The following is a 16,549-nucleotide window of genomic DNA, read 5'->3' on the forward strand; positions in this document are numbered from 1 at the left end:
CATTAGCTTTAATTTGATATCTTCTTGAACAGTTGTATGTGATTTTTTCAATATGTCAACACTGCTGAAATCACAGAAAATTCCCTTATACCTTTCTAGAGGAAGAATCTGACAGAGAATGAGTCATTCCCTCACTTACTTTTGACCATTAAAAGGATCTGCTATAATGAGTTGCTACCGGTACGGTTTATTTACTCTTTCATATGTTTTTTTATCCAAACTATCTAATACATTTTTTCTGGTAGAAAGTGTTTTGAGTATAAGAGCTTCCTAGACATTGGACTCTTGACCTATGCATTGTTTTAGCATCAGGCTCTCCTGATTGAGTCACAGAGGTAAACATATTTCCCCAATGTTTTCATTAAGTCTGATACCCAGGAGAAAGTCAGATATTGTTGGGAATTCCCAGTCAGTTTCATTCGGAGGGAGAAAACTAAAAACACCACAGATTAACCGTGAGAATGTGGTTGCACATTCTGGGAAGACTCCAAGTTCTTGTATTTGCTAACACATGTTGCAGTTGAAACATGTTTTGTAACTTATTTTGAAAGTGAAACCAAGTGTTAAACTGCACATTGTTATTTGCTCAGTCAATAAAAGTGGATGTAAGTCAGTCAGGGAATAACCAGAGATAAACTGAGAGACAAGGGAAATCCCCTAACTTACTCTAGACCAATTAGCTTTAAGAGGCCGGACCTGAAGGAGTGTCTAAGATATACAGATATAATGTGAGGAAGCTACAACATGTATACAACTCAGATCGAGCTGCTGAAGTCAAGTAAAGCAAAAGAGTAAGTGATGTTCCTTCATCCATGGGTTACATGGGTATTGATAATACAACTGTTAGGAAATATCATTAGCTCGGCATAAAAGCTATTACAAATATGGAGAGTCACCATAAGCCATGTATAAATGTGTGTGTGTGTTTGAGTAGGTATGATTGATCTCTACACCCTGACATGTCTTGTTACAGCTTCAAATGACTTTGTTCATGAACTAAACCCAGTAAAGTTATAGACAAGAGGAGTTTGAATTGGGGCTGATATTTTATCTGGACACAAACAAAGCTTACAGCATTTTAGTCTCATTCAGTGTGCTTGTGTCATTTGTGGTGAACGTGTGTATGTGTGCATTATGTGATTGTGGATGTTTGCATGTGTTGAAAGATGTAGGTTTTATTGTAATGTTTAAATATGTATACAAGTCAGTAAATTCTGTGGCTTTTGTTTGTTTCTCTTTCAACATGTGTATGTGTGTGTTAAGACGACATGATAAATAATTTTACAGAAACTTCCCTAAACGGAAAAACTGCTGATCTGGTGTTGTGTACTGTAGAATTACTGGAATATTTCTCAACAGGAATTCAGGAATTTAAAAGTGTGTATCTGTTGTACAGCTGTATTCTCCAGTGATCATGGATACACCAGTCTGCTTGATTGACACTGGGTCAGAAGGGAAGCTGTGTGTGCAGGAGTCAGCACTACAGATCCTGCAGCAGATCCAGGAGCCAGTGGTGGTGGTGGCCGTGGTGGGTCTCTACCGCACCGGGAAGTCCTACCTGATGAATCGCCTTGCGGGGAAACAAACAGGTTAGAACTGTACAGTGCTGAGAGCATCCAGAAGCTCAAGAGAAACATTGTGCAGTTACCTGTATGCATACAGGTCTTTGTTTTTTATCAGGATTTGCGCTGGGCAGCACCATCGAGTCCAAGACGAAGGGCATCTGGATGTGGTGTGTGTCTCACCCCACTAAAGCAGGAACCACTCTGGTGCTGCTGGACACTGAGGGACTCGGAGACGTGGACAAGGTGACTGCCAAACTAGTTTCATCATGTAGTATCTGTCTATTGTAGCAAATTAGCTCAAAAGGGAAATATTAACAATGAATATGTATAACTTATGATTAATTATCAATATTTGGGTCAGTTAATCAGATAAACTTGATGTAGATACAGTAATATTACAATCAATTAATCATTTTATCCTGTGAACACTTAATATTGATTATTAATTAATTAATTAATAAATAGAAATATTCATTTACAATGTTGGCAAATAATTGTCTTACTGTACAGTACTACACAGAACATGTAGTCAGAATCTGTAATAATTAAATTGACTTTGTTTGCAAGGCAGATAATCAGAACCAAATATGTATTGTGCACACATTTTATCAACTAAATAACAAACACCACTAATCTAAACACACATACACACAATCACCCATACATGGGTAAAATGGTAAGTGACAGAATGAAACCTGAAACAGGAAATTAAACTATGGAAAAGATCCATTTAACTATGAAAAGAACCATAATCTTTCTTCTTTCAAAAGAGGCGTCTACCGCTTATTATTAAACCCGTTTAAAATGTGCGATACTTGCATCTCCCTTGCAGTGGAAGCAGTGTGTGACGTCTTTGAAGAAGATCTCATTGGTTCCGTGACTCGATAGTTGGAGTAGCGATTGACTTCTTCTGCATTGAATGAAGAAATTGAGACAAACTCCCGATGTTGTCCTTGATTCTGTTGTGGTTGAGAGAGTCCTCTCTCTCCTGAATGGCCGGTTGTGAGTCAAGGCCTGGTGCCCTGGGGCCTGGTGAGGCTACGCGAACGTACCGAGAAGGCCAAGCGAGGAAAGGGCTTGTGTAGAGGCTATATAAAGCCTGAGAAAGGTCCCCTCCGGGTTTGCTTGACCAATGAGAAAGGTGGAATTTCCAAGCAGTAAAATTCCTCTGTTGGAAATTTGTGGCTCTTCGTTTCAAGCTTGCTCATTTGCATGACCATATTTTTAACAGCAATAAACCCTCTTATCAGTTCATGGTAGTCACTGAGGCCCTTCATGCCCTAGTTGGGGGTGGATCTATAGACCCTAGAGTGAGTTTTAAAGATTATTTGTCTATCTATCTATCTATCTATCTCTTCATTCACAAAAAACTTTGATTGCATAAATTGCTGGAGAGTCTTCTGTGTGAATGCAAGATGAACCCGGAATGCTACAAAATGTAATCCCAGGACCAGAACCTATTAACATTACAATCAATCCCAGAATGCATCTGTTTGAACAAGAGCCAGAGCCGATGCTGGTTAATGTGTGTCGTAGTGATGACTTTAGTTATTATATTTAGCTGGGGGAAGAAGAAAGAGAAAGTCTGTATACAGACAAAGATGCTCACGATCAAGGCGCTACTCTCCATCCATACAGATGGCGAAATAAACTGTGATAAAAGCAGCATGAGAATTAATATCTTCAGGATCTGAAATATCATATTGTACACCAATCTCACAATTACAGATCATTATTTAGAGCACCATTCAATAAAATGTCAGGCATTTTGTCTCTATTATGGTCTCATGTCAAATCCACACATCCTATTTATCTCAGGGGGACTCAAAGCATGACACCAAGATCTTCTCTCTGGCCGTCCTTCTGAGTAGCACTCTAGTGCTGAACAGCCGAGGAACTATCGACAACCGGGCCATAGAGGAAATGCAGTATCCTTCTGATCATAATTTGAATTTCATTGTCAATTTGCCCTCCAAAAGCAGGATCTTAAAAATATATTGTTGTTGTGTATGACTGTCAAGTAATTTGATGTAAAATTAATAAATGTATACATTGATATATTAATATTGATATATACATAAATATGAGTTAGATAATAATGACCATGCATCTACTATGTTACCAGGATAAAGCAACAAGTGCAGTCACAATTCCTCTTTGTTTAATTTTAGAGCTTGCAAATTATATTTCAAAAAGATTTTCATGCATTTAAATTACAAAGACTCAATGTCATTATGGCCTTCATATTATGTATTTTGGAATTTGGCCTTTGGCTACATTTGGTAAATAACAACTGATTTTATATATGGCTTATAGTGAATCTATCTAATCAGTTCTTTAACTCACAGTAAACATATATGTCGCTGAGCTAACAGAGTACATCAAGATCAAATCACCTGATGAAGTTGTAGATGATTCAGAGTTTGTGAAGTTCTTCCCTAGTTTCATCTGGGCTGTGAGGGACTTCACTCTGCAGCTAAAAATCAATGGCCAAGACGCAACAGAAGATGAATATCTAGAGTTTGCTCTGAAGCTAAAACTAGGTAATATTTAAAGCCTGAAAGTTTTTTTTTTAATTACCTGCATTATCAGATTATGTAGCTAGTTTATGGATATGTGGAACTGTTCCAATAACAGATTTTAGCTTCCTGTGTTTATCTAGTCAATTGGTCATTATCATTTATTTATTTTTTGAAGATAAATTGGAGGCTTACAGTTTCTTTGATTTTAAAGAGTTAATTTTGTACACTGTGTATCATTTGACTAAAGGAAAGCTTTGTGTTGTTCTTTTGAAGGTAACTCGAGTCAAGTGAATAATTACAACCTTCCAAGAGAGTGTATTCGTAAATATTTCCCTTCACGGAAATGTTTCACCTTCCCATTCCCAACCAATCCGGACAATGTCTCTTATCTGGAGACGCTGGACCCAGCTGAGATTTCAAAACAATTCTTGGAGGTCACTGATCGTTTCTGCCAGTTTATCTTTGACCAGAGCCAAGCGAAAAATCTGAAAGATGGACACACGGTCACTGGAAGAGGTAAATCAGGAAGCCTCAATGTTTTGGATTGCCCTTTTTGTATGGTGGGCAGTGTTTCCTATTTTTGCACATTTTATTCACCAACATCTTAGTGACATGATGCTTGAAAAATCAAAAACAGCTTCAGAAATTAAACCTCTCAGTTAACCACATTACCTGCCATCTGCTACTCTAAGTAGCCAGTGTCCATTTATATTGACCTTTTTTAATTCTTTGTGTTTGACCCCTCTGCCTCCCTAAAGTTTTGGGTCATCTTGTGAAAACGTACGTGGACACCATCTCCAGTGGGGCTGTGCCGTGTCTGGAGAACGCTGTAATCGCCATGTCAATGATTGAGAATGAGGCTGCAGTGAAGGAGGGCCTTGAGGTTTACCAGAGTGGAATGGAGAAGCTGAAGGACTCTTTCCCTGTGGAACTGAATGAAATCACCCTGGAACACCAGTGTTTCAGCCTCATGGCAACACAAACCTTCATGAAACGCTCCTTCAGGGACCATGATGGGACGTACTTGACATCTTTAGAGGTAGGTGGGAGTTGCCATACCAAATTATACCATGGTCTGTCTGAATACTGAAGTCTGATTGGCTGGAAGGTGTGTTATAAAATTGTTTATTGCACAGGTAGTTCCAAGTCTACGAATCACCGTTCTATATTAATATACTGTTTTCATTGAAGCACACACACACGCATACGTCACTCTGAGCTACTGTACATAATATTTCTCAATAACTAGGGGATAAAGTCCCCTGGTTTTGAAGTTATTAAACAGGTATGCATCTCTCACTCCCTCTAATGAATTTCACGAGTTCACACTTACATACAATTTGAGCGGGTAAAGTTTAATGCGTATTTGGCGTGCTGTCCAGGGGGAGGCCCACGAGCTCAGAGTTTGGCCCAAACCCAGAGTACTCCCCCCGTATGTAAGTGGTTAGGACTAGAAGTGTGGAGAAGGGGTGGTCTTACCATTATACCTTACCATATACCTCTTACCATTGATTGCTGAGTGCTCTCCACTTGTGTTAATTATCTGAACATGCTCCTACCGAACTTTGTTAATAAAACATAATTTATTTTTTAATTTATAAACATCTAAGTTTAACCTGGAAAACAGTGGCTCAGGGGGTAGAGAAATTCACTGATAGTCAAAAGGTTCCTGGTTCAAACCCTGGTGCATCCTGGCTATATATATCAAGTGTCCTTGGGTAAGACACTGAACCCCTACTTGTTCCCAGTGGTTAGGATAAGACACATGGCATGGTAGCTTCCACCACTGGTACAGTTGTGTTCAAAATTATTCAACCCCCCCAATGCTGTAAATGGTTTTAGGGAATTTAGTGTACATTTGTAATTGTATTCAGAATGAAATCCTACAAGGACTTCTTAAAGAACCATATGCAACTAAAATGACATCAATTGGTTTTGTAATACAGTAGTAAATGTTTCTTTTGTGAATTCTTCATTGACACAATTATTCAACCCCTTAAAGACTACCACTCTGAAGAACAGAGGTTCATTGAAGTGTTTTCAATCAGGTATTGAAAACACCTGTGGATGTCAGGGAGCAGCAATAAAGCCTAATAAGCACCAATTAGGCAGCTTTAAAATGACTGTGACACTCAGCTCCTTCTAGACATTTACTGGTGTGGTTACAAACATGGTGAAGTCAAGAGAATGGTCCAGGAAGACAAGAGAAGAGGTGATTACTCTTCACAGGAAGGGCAATGGCTATAAGAAGATTGCAAAGATGTTAAACATACCAAGAGACACCATAGGAAGCATCATTCGCAAATTCAAGGCAAAGGGCACTGTTGAAACGCTACCTGGTCGTGGCAGAAAGAAGATGCTGACTTCGACTGCTGTGCGCTACCTGAAGCGTAGAGTGGAGAAAAGTCCCCGTGTGACTGCTGAGGAACTGAGAAAAGATTTGTCAGATGTAGGTACTGAAGTTTCTGCTCAGACAATACGGCGCACCCTGCGTAATGAAGGCCTCCATGCCAGAACTCCCAGGCGCACCCCCTTGCTGTCTCCAAAGAATAAGAAGAGTCGACTGCAGTATGCCAAAAGTCATGTGGACAAACCACAGAAGTTTTGGGATAGTGTTCTGTGGACTGATGAAACAAAATTAGAACTGTTTGGGCCCATGGATCAACGCTATGTTTGGAGGAGGAAGAACAAGGCCTATGAAGAAAAGAACACCTTGCCTACAGTGAAGCATGGCGGGGGGTCAATCATGCTTTGGGGCTGTTTTGCTTCTGCAGGTACTGGGAAGCTTCAGCGTGTGCAAGGTACCATGAATTCTCTTCAGTACCAGGAGATATTGGATGACAATGTGATGCAGTCCGTCACAAACCTGAGGCTTGGGAGACGTTGGACCTTTCAACAGGACAATGATCCTAAGCATACCTCCAAGTCCACTAGAGCAGGGGTTCTCAAACTATATGGAGATGGGGACCCCTCATAGGGCAGAAAAAATTCCAAGGACCCCCTCATAACCGCAACACAAATGTAATAGCTAAATCATGTGTGTGTGTGTGAGAGAGAGAGAGAGAGAGAGAGAGAGAGAGAGAGAGAGAGAGAGAGAGAGAGAGAGAGAAAGATGGGAAAGGGGCAGGGGCGTTTTTAGGTTTTAAAAACATCAGGGGCTGAGCCTGAAACATCAGGGGCTGGGGGTGGGTTACAAGATAACATGATTCGATACAGAGAATAATGTATATTGTAGGTCTATATGCAGGGGGCAGCCACACCAGCCCCACATTACCCCACAGACACGCGCATTCAAATGTGAGGTAGTTAGGGGGGTTCGGGGGCATGGTCCCCCGAGAAAATTTGGATTTATCGGACCTACATATGTGCATTTTAAGGTGTTTGAAGGCCCCAAAAAAATGGATAACAATAGCTTTAAAAGCATGTCAGTGGGCAGTAGCATAAATTATCAAGCAGATAACAGATTCTTAAACATGAGAATGATGATAAATGTTGAAATGAATGGTCCACACTACAAAATGGAAATGCAGAATGTTTCTTCTTATTGTTGTTGACAATACACAATCACATATTCCAAACAGGAATGGCCTTAAATGAGAAATCTTTTAAGGATTATTTTGCATATAGATGTTACATTTCAAACACTAGTGCAATCTTTTGTTTGTTTATTTTATAAATATATATCTATACTTATATTTTGCTTATAGTTTCTGTAATTAGCAAAGAACATCTGTGTTAAATAGGAATACATTGTAATAATGTTAATCAAGCTGACTAAATCACAGGACTGTGCAGCAATTCACACTCACAATAAAAATACAATATAATTTAAAACAAAGACAAGCTCATTATACAAAGGAAATAATATTACAGATCTAGACAAATTGGGTTGCTTATAGTTAAAAGAATGTCAAGAACGATCATTTAGGCTAGATGTATTTTTCACATTTTTGGTCACAAAATAATTTTTTTATGACACGGGTCAGTTTTGATGGCTTTGCAATATTGATAAAATGTTAGAATATTAATAATGAAAAATTACGCAGTTTTAATCTCCCTTTTGGTTATTTCAATACTTAATTGACGACAGAACACGACGTACATGCTCGTAGTTTCTTTTGCGTGATACAGGGCGCGCTGCATTTGCGCTTGATATTGAAGAGTGCACGCTGCGAGCACACGGCTGATACGACAGGAAAGTTTTACTGACATATAGCAGTAAAAGCAGCAGCAAAGCCAAAGCAAAATGAAATAAGGCGACTTATGATTTCGGGGGTTTAGGCTATTGTCCAGTTTCATTTTTGTCAGTCAACTTTTCAAATAACATTCAGGGCTACACTCAAAACATTCGGGGCTGAAGCCCCGGCAAAATCGTTAACGCATGTGCTGAGGGGGTGCTAGATCATTGACAGGGGGAGCTGCGCAATTATATATATATATATATATATATATATATATATATATATATATATATATATATATATATATATATATATACACTATTAATGAATGAGCTAAACTTGGCCACTAAATATTTAATATTCAATTATTTTAATGATCACAATTAAAGTTTTAATTTTATTAAATTGAACAAGCGCAACATTCAGCATTCAATCAAATATTCTAAAAGATGTATTAATTTATAATAATGTTATAATATGTGTGCGTACAACAAGCAAGATGTGCATTTGTAAATCCGGTGACGCATGCATTGATTTTTATTACAGCGTCTGCTGCAAAGATGAAGTTGACGATCGCCATATTCGTAATGAGCGCGCCTATAGTGAGAAATGCACATCATGGATTACATAATCAGAGTAACCTTTTTCTTTTCGTTTTGAATTATTTCGTTTAAAGACATTTCAAGCTTTGTGTATTTAATGTATTTCTCATGTCTGTGTGAGGCATACATTGAGTTTCGTTAAGTTAGGATGAGATGAGCTCCAGTTAACGTGCAGTGCAAGTGACCGCGCGGGCGCCTCCATGATTATTGTCTTTTATATTTGCATCTTATTCATTAAATACAGGCAATTGGTTGATGAAAAATGTATTAAAATTAAGATACAATTTATACAAAACGAAATTCACTTTAAAGAAAGGCTTTCTACAAAACAAAACTTAATGAAGTGGTCAAAATCATGTCTAACCCGCTCCATGTTTACTCGTGCTGTTCACTTTTCATAAATCAACATAAACGGAAACAAAATAACATCATAATATTTGAACAAATATGAAACTAAATGCGCTTATTTAATGGCTACAACAGGCCTACAGACTCTCTGCAAATTGCTGCACATTCATTTAATTCTGAACTTTTCACAAACAAGTTGAAAGGCATTTGTTCAAATCAAGTTCACGGATAATTGTGCGTGCATTTATTAATCATTATGATACTAAAATCATAACAAAGTAGGCTATGTAAATCAGATGAGCCCAGAATATGAACGCAACGTTCATATGCAACGCAACAAATGCATACACGTTAAGCATTTTCCTCCCATAGAAAACCATTATAAGAACGCTTAATGTGGCTTAATGCAGATTAGAATGTCCCCTTATTATGGCGAAATTACGAGATATTATGTCGAAATAACGACTTTGACAGATTGACGTAATACAACAGAGTTTCTATTGGCCCAAAGTTAAAGCAGGGGGAGTGCTGATGAACACAATGCGCCTGTTTAATTGGCTTTTATTAATTCATTAGCTGTGAGACGTGAAGTTAAAACCTGAGGGAAATGTTTTGGTAGATTGACGTAATGTAAAAGCCGAATGTTCATTGGTCTAACGTTACACACGCGGGAGTAATGAATGACGATGGGCCCTGCACTTTCTCCGGGTATGTTTATATTTTATAGCGAACTTTCCACAGACCCCCAGGCAGTGCGCCACGGACCCCACTTTGAGAACCACTGCACTAGAGCATGGTTGCAGATTAAAGGCTGGAACATTTTGAAGTGGCCATCGCAGTCACCAGACTTAAATCCGATTGAGAACCTCTGGTGGGACTTAAAGAAAGCAGTTGCAGTGCGCAAGCCTAAGAATGTGACTGAACTGGAGGCTTTTGCCCATGATGAATGGGCGAAGATACCCGTAGATCGCTGCAAGACACTTGTGTCAAGCTATGCTTCACGTTTAAAAGCTGTTATAACTGTAAAAGGATGTTGTACTAAGTACTAAGATTGAATGTCACTTGGGGGTTGAATAAAACTGATAATAATGTGAGCACAGAAAAGACATTTGTGGTTATTTCATTATAAATGTTATGTTATATTTGTCTGACCTACACGTGCCTCTTTGATTTAATTGTAAGCAGGATGACTGAATGATCAAAATCAATGTCAAACCGGCCAAAACAATCAATTTCAGTGGGGGTTAAATAATTTTGAACACAACTGTAGGTAAATATTGACTTGTAAGTTGCTTTGGATAAAAGCATCTGTTGAATGATTAGATGGATAATATGCAAAATAACCCAAATAATGAGCATTAAGTATCCTTCCTGTTTTTCTGTGTGCTGTTTTAGGAAGCCATCAGTCGTCAGTTTGATGCGTATCTCTGGGACAATGAGAAGGCTTCTGAGGCAAAATGTGAAAGTCTTATGTCAGTTCTCTCTGACCCAATGACAGAAAGAATCAATCAAGGATTTTATGCCAAAGCTGGTGGTTACGATCTCTTCTGCCAGGACCTGGAGGACATTGTGTATCAGTACAATACACTGGCCTGCAAAGAAGTCAAGGTCATAAATGTTAAATCATACACATTATGACAATCGTATTTTCTATATTATTTAATATTAGTTCAAATGCAGCAAAGCCATAATTATGCAATAACAATAGTGTGGTATATATTTTGAATGTAAAGTGATGTTATATTTTTAACACCACTTTTACTCTTCCCTTGTGTGTCCTCAAAGATTGCTGAGGTGTTGGAGAAGTTTCTACAGGAAAAGGTTGCAGTGACCACAGCCATTCTGCAAGCTGATGATAAACTAACTGAAAATGAAAGAAGGATTTGTGGTAAAAGCTTTGTGTTTTCAACATAGTAGACACACATGATGTGGTGAATAGCACCATCCCAGTTGTACAGTTGTTGTTTTCAATAAAACCTGCTCTAAGTAAAAACAGTAAGCTATATAAGCAAGAGAATCAGAGGCAATCTCGTTTCATATCCACAATGTTTTGAGTTCTGCAAGTTTTCAGTGTACTCACTGTAAACATGTGAGATGACACTGTAGAGTTTATTTATGTTAGATTGTCTCCATGATTGGACTCTTGTCTCTTCTCCATCTTTAATTCACCTGTTTCCTTAAACTTCTCCTTCCTTCTTTTTTTGGCTCCCAGAGGAGAGAGAAAGGGCAGTCCTTCTGGAACAGGAAATTATAGCCCAAGAAGAGAGGCAGCGTCAACTGGAGGAGAAGATGGAGACTGAACAACAGAATAATGAAGAGAGGGTGAGACAGGTCATTGAAAGGATGGAAGAGGAGATGTCCCGCCAACAACAGGAGACAAAGCGCGCAATGGAGAGTAAGCTGAGGGAGCAGTCTTCCCTGATGGAGAAGGGCTTTCAGGAGAAAGCTGACAGGATGACCTGGGAGATAAATGAGTTGAAGAGAAAGAATGCAGAGGTAGAGGAGAGTACATCGAGAAAGTATGCACAGATGATATCAGATCAGCAGCGAAGAAATGAACAGAACATGGAAGTACTGAGGCAGCAGCACAATCAGCAGATGCAAGCAATAAATAGCAGACCCAGACCCGCATCTCGATCCCGCTGTTCTATACAGTGAAATGTATTGAAAGATGTAGATCATTGCTTTTACAGATTTCTGAATTTGTAATTACTATAATCTCACTGCATTTGATGTGACTTTTTGTTGTTTTGAAATCATAGCTATAAACTTTTAGCTAAACTATAAACTTTTAGCTGTTTCAAGTTCTGCATTTTGTCAATTTAATATGGTAATGTTTGGTAGCTGATCATCCATTTATGTAAATTACATCGTCTGTTAGGCTGATTTTGGAATTTAGAATCTGACAGAAACATATCTGATAGCATTAGCATTGTAGCCACTGTCTAAATGATTACGTTTGGCTTGATTAGTATTAGATTTAATTTAGCAGTAAAAACTTCATAGGCTGAATGTGAGGGTTCTGTCTAGTTTATATCTTGGTTTGGTGACAGAGCTCTGACACTCCCGGTTTGTCATAGTCCTGTTTGTTGTGAGCACATGGCTTGTCTTGTGTTTTCTTGTTTCTTCTCGTTGATTGTCTTACCCTTTCCATCTTGTTACCTGATTATTGATTAATTTGCCCTACCTGCCTTCCCTCGTTACCCTCTTTTGTTTGCTTCCCTATTTATTCTCCCTGTGTTTGCAGTCCTGGGCTGCGTTCTAGTCCACTTTTAGACACGCACTTGCGAACTTCCCTAAGCACTTCCCCTCGGGGGAATCCCTGCCGCCATTTTGAAGTGCGTTCCACTTCGTGAAGTGGACGAGGGAAGTTTATATGGACAGATCCTCGTTCCCTCAATTTTGACAGAGGGAGCGAGTCTACTTCATATGTACACTTCAGACACCTATATGTCCCACAATGCAGTACGATTGTGACGTCCCCACAGATCTCATCTAATCACCACCACAACAAACAACTCTATGATATATTAATTCAAAAAAAAATTTTTTTAAACAACCCAAACACACCTATAAACATTTGGATGCTGCATTAAACACATTCTTAAAGGGAAAAATAAATAAATAAATAAATAAATCAACTCCACAGCTGATTCCAAGTGATCAAGGGCTTAGGACGTTCCAATTCAGCCCACCGCAGTTTCTGCCAGTAGTGGAACTCGTGCAACGTAAGCAATGACGTACATCCGAGTGAACGAGACGGAGGGAAGTTAGCGAGTGAAGGGCATGACAATTTTGGGCTGGAACGCAGCACTGTGCTAGTTCAATGTCTATGTTCCCTCCTGTTTCCTGTTTCCTGCCATAGTTCTGTTGAGCTTGATGCCTGCCTTGTTTTCCCCCACGGGGAGTTTTTTGTTTGTATTTTTGTTTTATTTTTACCACTCAATAAATACCCATTGTTCCTGCACTTGAGTCCTCGTTCCTTTCATCAACCCAGACCGTGACACAGGGGGTGCTTCTCAATTCTTATTTGTGCATCCTCGTTTCCTTTCCCCGCGTCTCAGCTCCTCCCCCTGTAGGATGCGAGGGAAGGACGCAAGGAAAGAAAAGGAGGACGGAGGAATCGAATGAAAGCTTTTTTTATACATTGGAATACTTGATCACTCGAGCGTCACTTCACAGCGTCATCAGCAGCGCTCAAAGGATCTGCCCTTATGTTGTTGAAGTTTGGTTATTTAAGAAATTCATAATAAATAATAAAGCAAGATACCCTGTTGAAGTATGTGAGATGTGTGGTTTATATAAACTGCAAAGGTAAAGTATAAATGAAAATGATTGTGACTGATGTGAAGGGGGAGGAGAATTTATACGTGCGTCACGTTTAGTGGATAAAACTCTTCCGCATAGGATGCACCTGTGTATCCTCGCTTATGACTCCTCAAGAAGCTTCCTCACTCCTCGATCCTTGACTCCTCGCGGTGCAATTAGAGAATTGAGATGTCCTTCAAGATGGCTGTGCTCGATCGGTTTCCGGGTCATAGGATGGAGGACGGAGGAGCGAGGAGACGAGGAGGGATATTGAGAAGCACCCTGAATGTCTCAGATCCTCACTGAAGTGAGCATGTGAAGCCTTTGCCAGCTGCAGCCAACCTTCGTCCTGGATCAGTGAATCACAGCAGTTGTTTGGGGGAATGTTGCCTAGATCTTCAATGTTCTGTAAACATTAGATTAGACTGATCAGAGTAAGGCAACATGATGTTTATAATAATCAGAGGTAATGTTGTAAAGGTGGAATAATAATATAATATGAGTAGGAGGAGAGGACATTTCTGTGAGTTTCTGTGGTGATATTTTGCTGCAAGTGATTTAATTATATGGTGCTTTATACAATACAGATTGTTTCAAAGCAGCTTCATAGTAATAAAGTAATGCCAATGTTGCTAAAGTTATGAAATTATGAAAAAAGTATAGTATAGTATAGTTCAGCTATAGACTTTATGTAGCCCCGCCCCTTTTCAGTGCTGCGCTCGTTGTCTTTTGACTTCCGGTCTGTATTTTCACAGTGATATTGCCTATTTATGAATGAACGGCTCGTTTTAAAATCTTCCCGGTCCACTGACATTTGTTACGACATCTGCTTTAAACATTACAATCCTCATGATAACATTCGTTAACTTTACATTAAGTAAATCCACTTCAAAAGCTAATTACTCCTGGACAAGCAATGCCATAGGAATATACAGAGCGACCGCAAAAACGGAAGTTCAAAGACAATATTCTAAAGATGGCGGTGCCCACGTTTCTCTGGCGCATAAGGTCTATAAAGCAAGTAAAATCACATTTAATTATATAGCACTATATATACTGTAATCCTGTTTATACTGTAATAAATGTATGCATGGAATCAGTGCCGTCGCAGGTGGGGTGCGAGGCCCTGTGCGAACTTGAAATGTGAGGCCCTGCTCTTGATGTGGATGCTCAATTGCACATGAATAACGGTCATACGGACGTAGCTGTTCTAGTTCTATTGCATGCATAATCTCGCTGCAATACTTTTTTATCAAGTAGAATAATACAGCATAATCATGCACATAGTCTCAGCTATGACTTTTTGCTATTTATTTAAGAGGGAAAAAAATCAAGTGTGCAACGAGTGACTTTACTTCAAGTCAGCTCGAGAATTTTCGTGTGAATACATAGGCCTACATAGATCCGCCTACTCAATCAACGTGTATCTGAATGGTTCAGTGGTAGAATTTTCGCCAAGCATGTCAGAGATTTTGGGTTCTAATCCGCACTCGTATAGTTTTTTTTTTCTCATCAAAACCGATTATGTGCATCAGTGGTTGTATATCAAGCAGGGACACATTTGTGTGCATTATGTTTTGTGATTTCACCAGAACGAATAGAGTATCCGAAACGGATTGATGCGCGCGTCCGAGTGAAGACAGTGCGGCATGTGCGCGAGCCACACGAGAAAACACTGTATCCGCGCCACTGATCACAGCGGCAACGAGCACTTTGATCACTTTATTTAAAAAACACATTTCAGCGCTTCGTCTCTTATTTAAAAAAACAAATGAAATGAATGCTCTGCCAGTTAACTGGAGATGTTTTATTTATTTGTAGAATTGTTACATTCGTGCCGCGAGATGTTTTAAAAAGTGGTGGGGACAAAAAAAATAATAATAATTTTTTCAAAAAACAAAAAACAAAAAAACAGCAGGATTGCGAGGCCCCCTAGTGGCGCGAGGCCCTGTGCGGTTGCACAGTTCGCACAGTCAATGCGACGGCTCTGCATGGAATCCCAAGTTATAAATGTAAAGTGTATATAATCAGTAAATAATACTGATTTTTTTAGTGATTGTAAAATAAAATACATTATATATTCTAAAGATGATCTACTTTACAGAGGTGCTGATTCTGCCTGACACACATCTCACGGGCAATGACTGTCACAATCAATCCTCTACAAACCTTTGTAACAAAACTTCCCCCACTGCCTGTAGGAGGTAGACTGGGTAAACCCAGCCCGATCTGCTGGCTATTTGATTTCGCCCAGCAGCTAAGGCTGGAAACCTGTACATTTATTTCTCCTGCTTCGGTTACAAATTTGTGGGAACCAATCACAAACTGGCTTATCCACTCGGCGCGCTATTGGTGGGTTTAACCCAATGACGATAGAGAAGCACACACTCTATCTGATTTACCCATCTCTCGCACCACAAACGTCAGTCCTATTCCTTTTAACCTCTTGACGATGCTCATGGCTTCTTTAGTTTAGCAAACAAATCGCTCGAGTGGGTGTAAATACCACTCACTTTCATGTTTTTTTTTGCACAACCTGCAAAAATTGCTCGATGCCACTGCTGCTTCTGCAAATCGCTAATCAATGCTCCAAACCAACACATTTGTTGACACGTGTTGCCTGGAGTTTTGCAACTCCTGCCTGGAGTTTTCGCGTCACTGATTGGTTGAAGGACTATCCAATTGCGTACAGAGTCATTTGAACTATGCCCATTGATCACGCCTCTTGTACAGTAGAAAATACATAGAAACACAGTTTGGGGAGTTTGTAGTTTGTAGTTTGGGGAGAAACACAGTTTGTAGTTTGGGGAGAAAATACTCCCCAAACTAATGTTCAATCTTAAAAGATTGAGCTTGGTCTGGTGATAGCCATACTATGTAGGAGGAGCACACACTAACTAAACTACCTACTTATCAAAGTTTCATGTTTAGTTTAAATAAACAAAAAGTTTATATATTGCGTCTACAAAGTGATATTAGTTAACATTTGTGCTACATATGATGTAGGCAAACATATGATGTTT

At 39.2% G+C, this 16,549-nt stretch overlaps 1 protein-coding gene across 1 annotated transcript; it reads left to right on the plus strand.

Annotated features, from left to right (window-relative positions):
• The first annotated feature begins 686 nt into the window (after positions 1 to 686).
• On the plus strand, positions 687 to 13,185 carry LOC307157424 (guanylate-binding protein 4-like). Its single transcript, XM_079869362.1, has 10 exons — positions 687 to 791; positions 1,397 to 1,589; positions 1,681 to 1,808; positions 3,384 to 3,493; positions 3,921 to 4,108; positions 4,361 to 4,603; positions 4,846 to 5,126; positions 10,614 to 10,826; positions 11,004 to 11,106; positions 11,431 to 13,185. Exons 2-10 carry the CDS (start codon positions 1,415 to 1,417, stop codon positions 11,874 to 11,876), a joined length of 1,887 nt encoding a protein of 628 aa, XP_079725488.1. The 5' UTR covers positions 687 to 791; positions 1,397 to 1,414; the 3' UTR covers positions 11,877 to 13,185.
• The last annotated feature ends 3,364 nt before the right edge of the window (positions 13,186 to 16,549 follow it).

This window comes from Squalius cephalus (assembly GCF_949319135.1).
Source record: "Squalius cephalus genome assembly, chromosome: 4".
Taxonomy (NCBI): domain Eukaryota; kingdom Metazoa; phylum Chordata; class Actinopteri; order Cypriniformes; family Leuciscidae; genus Squalius; species Squalius cephalus.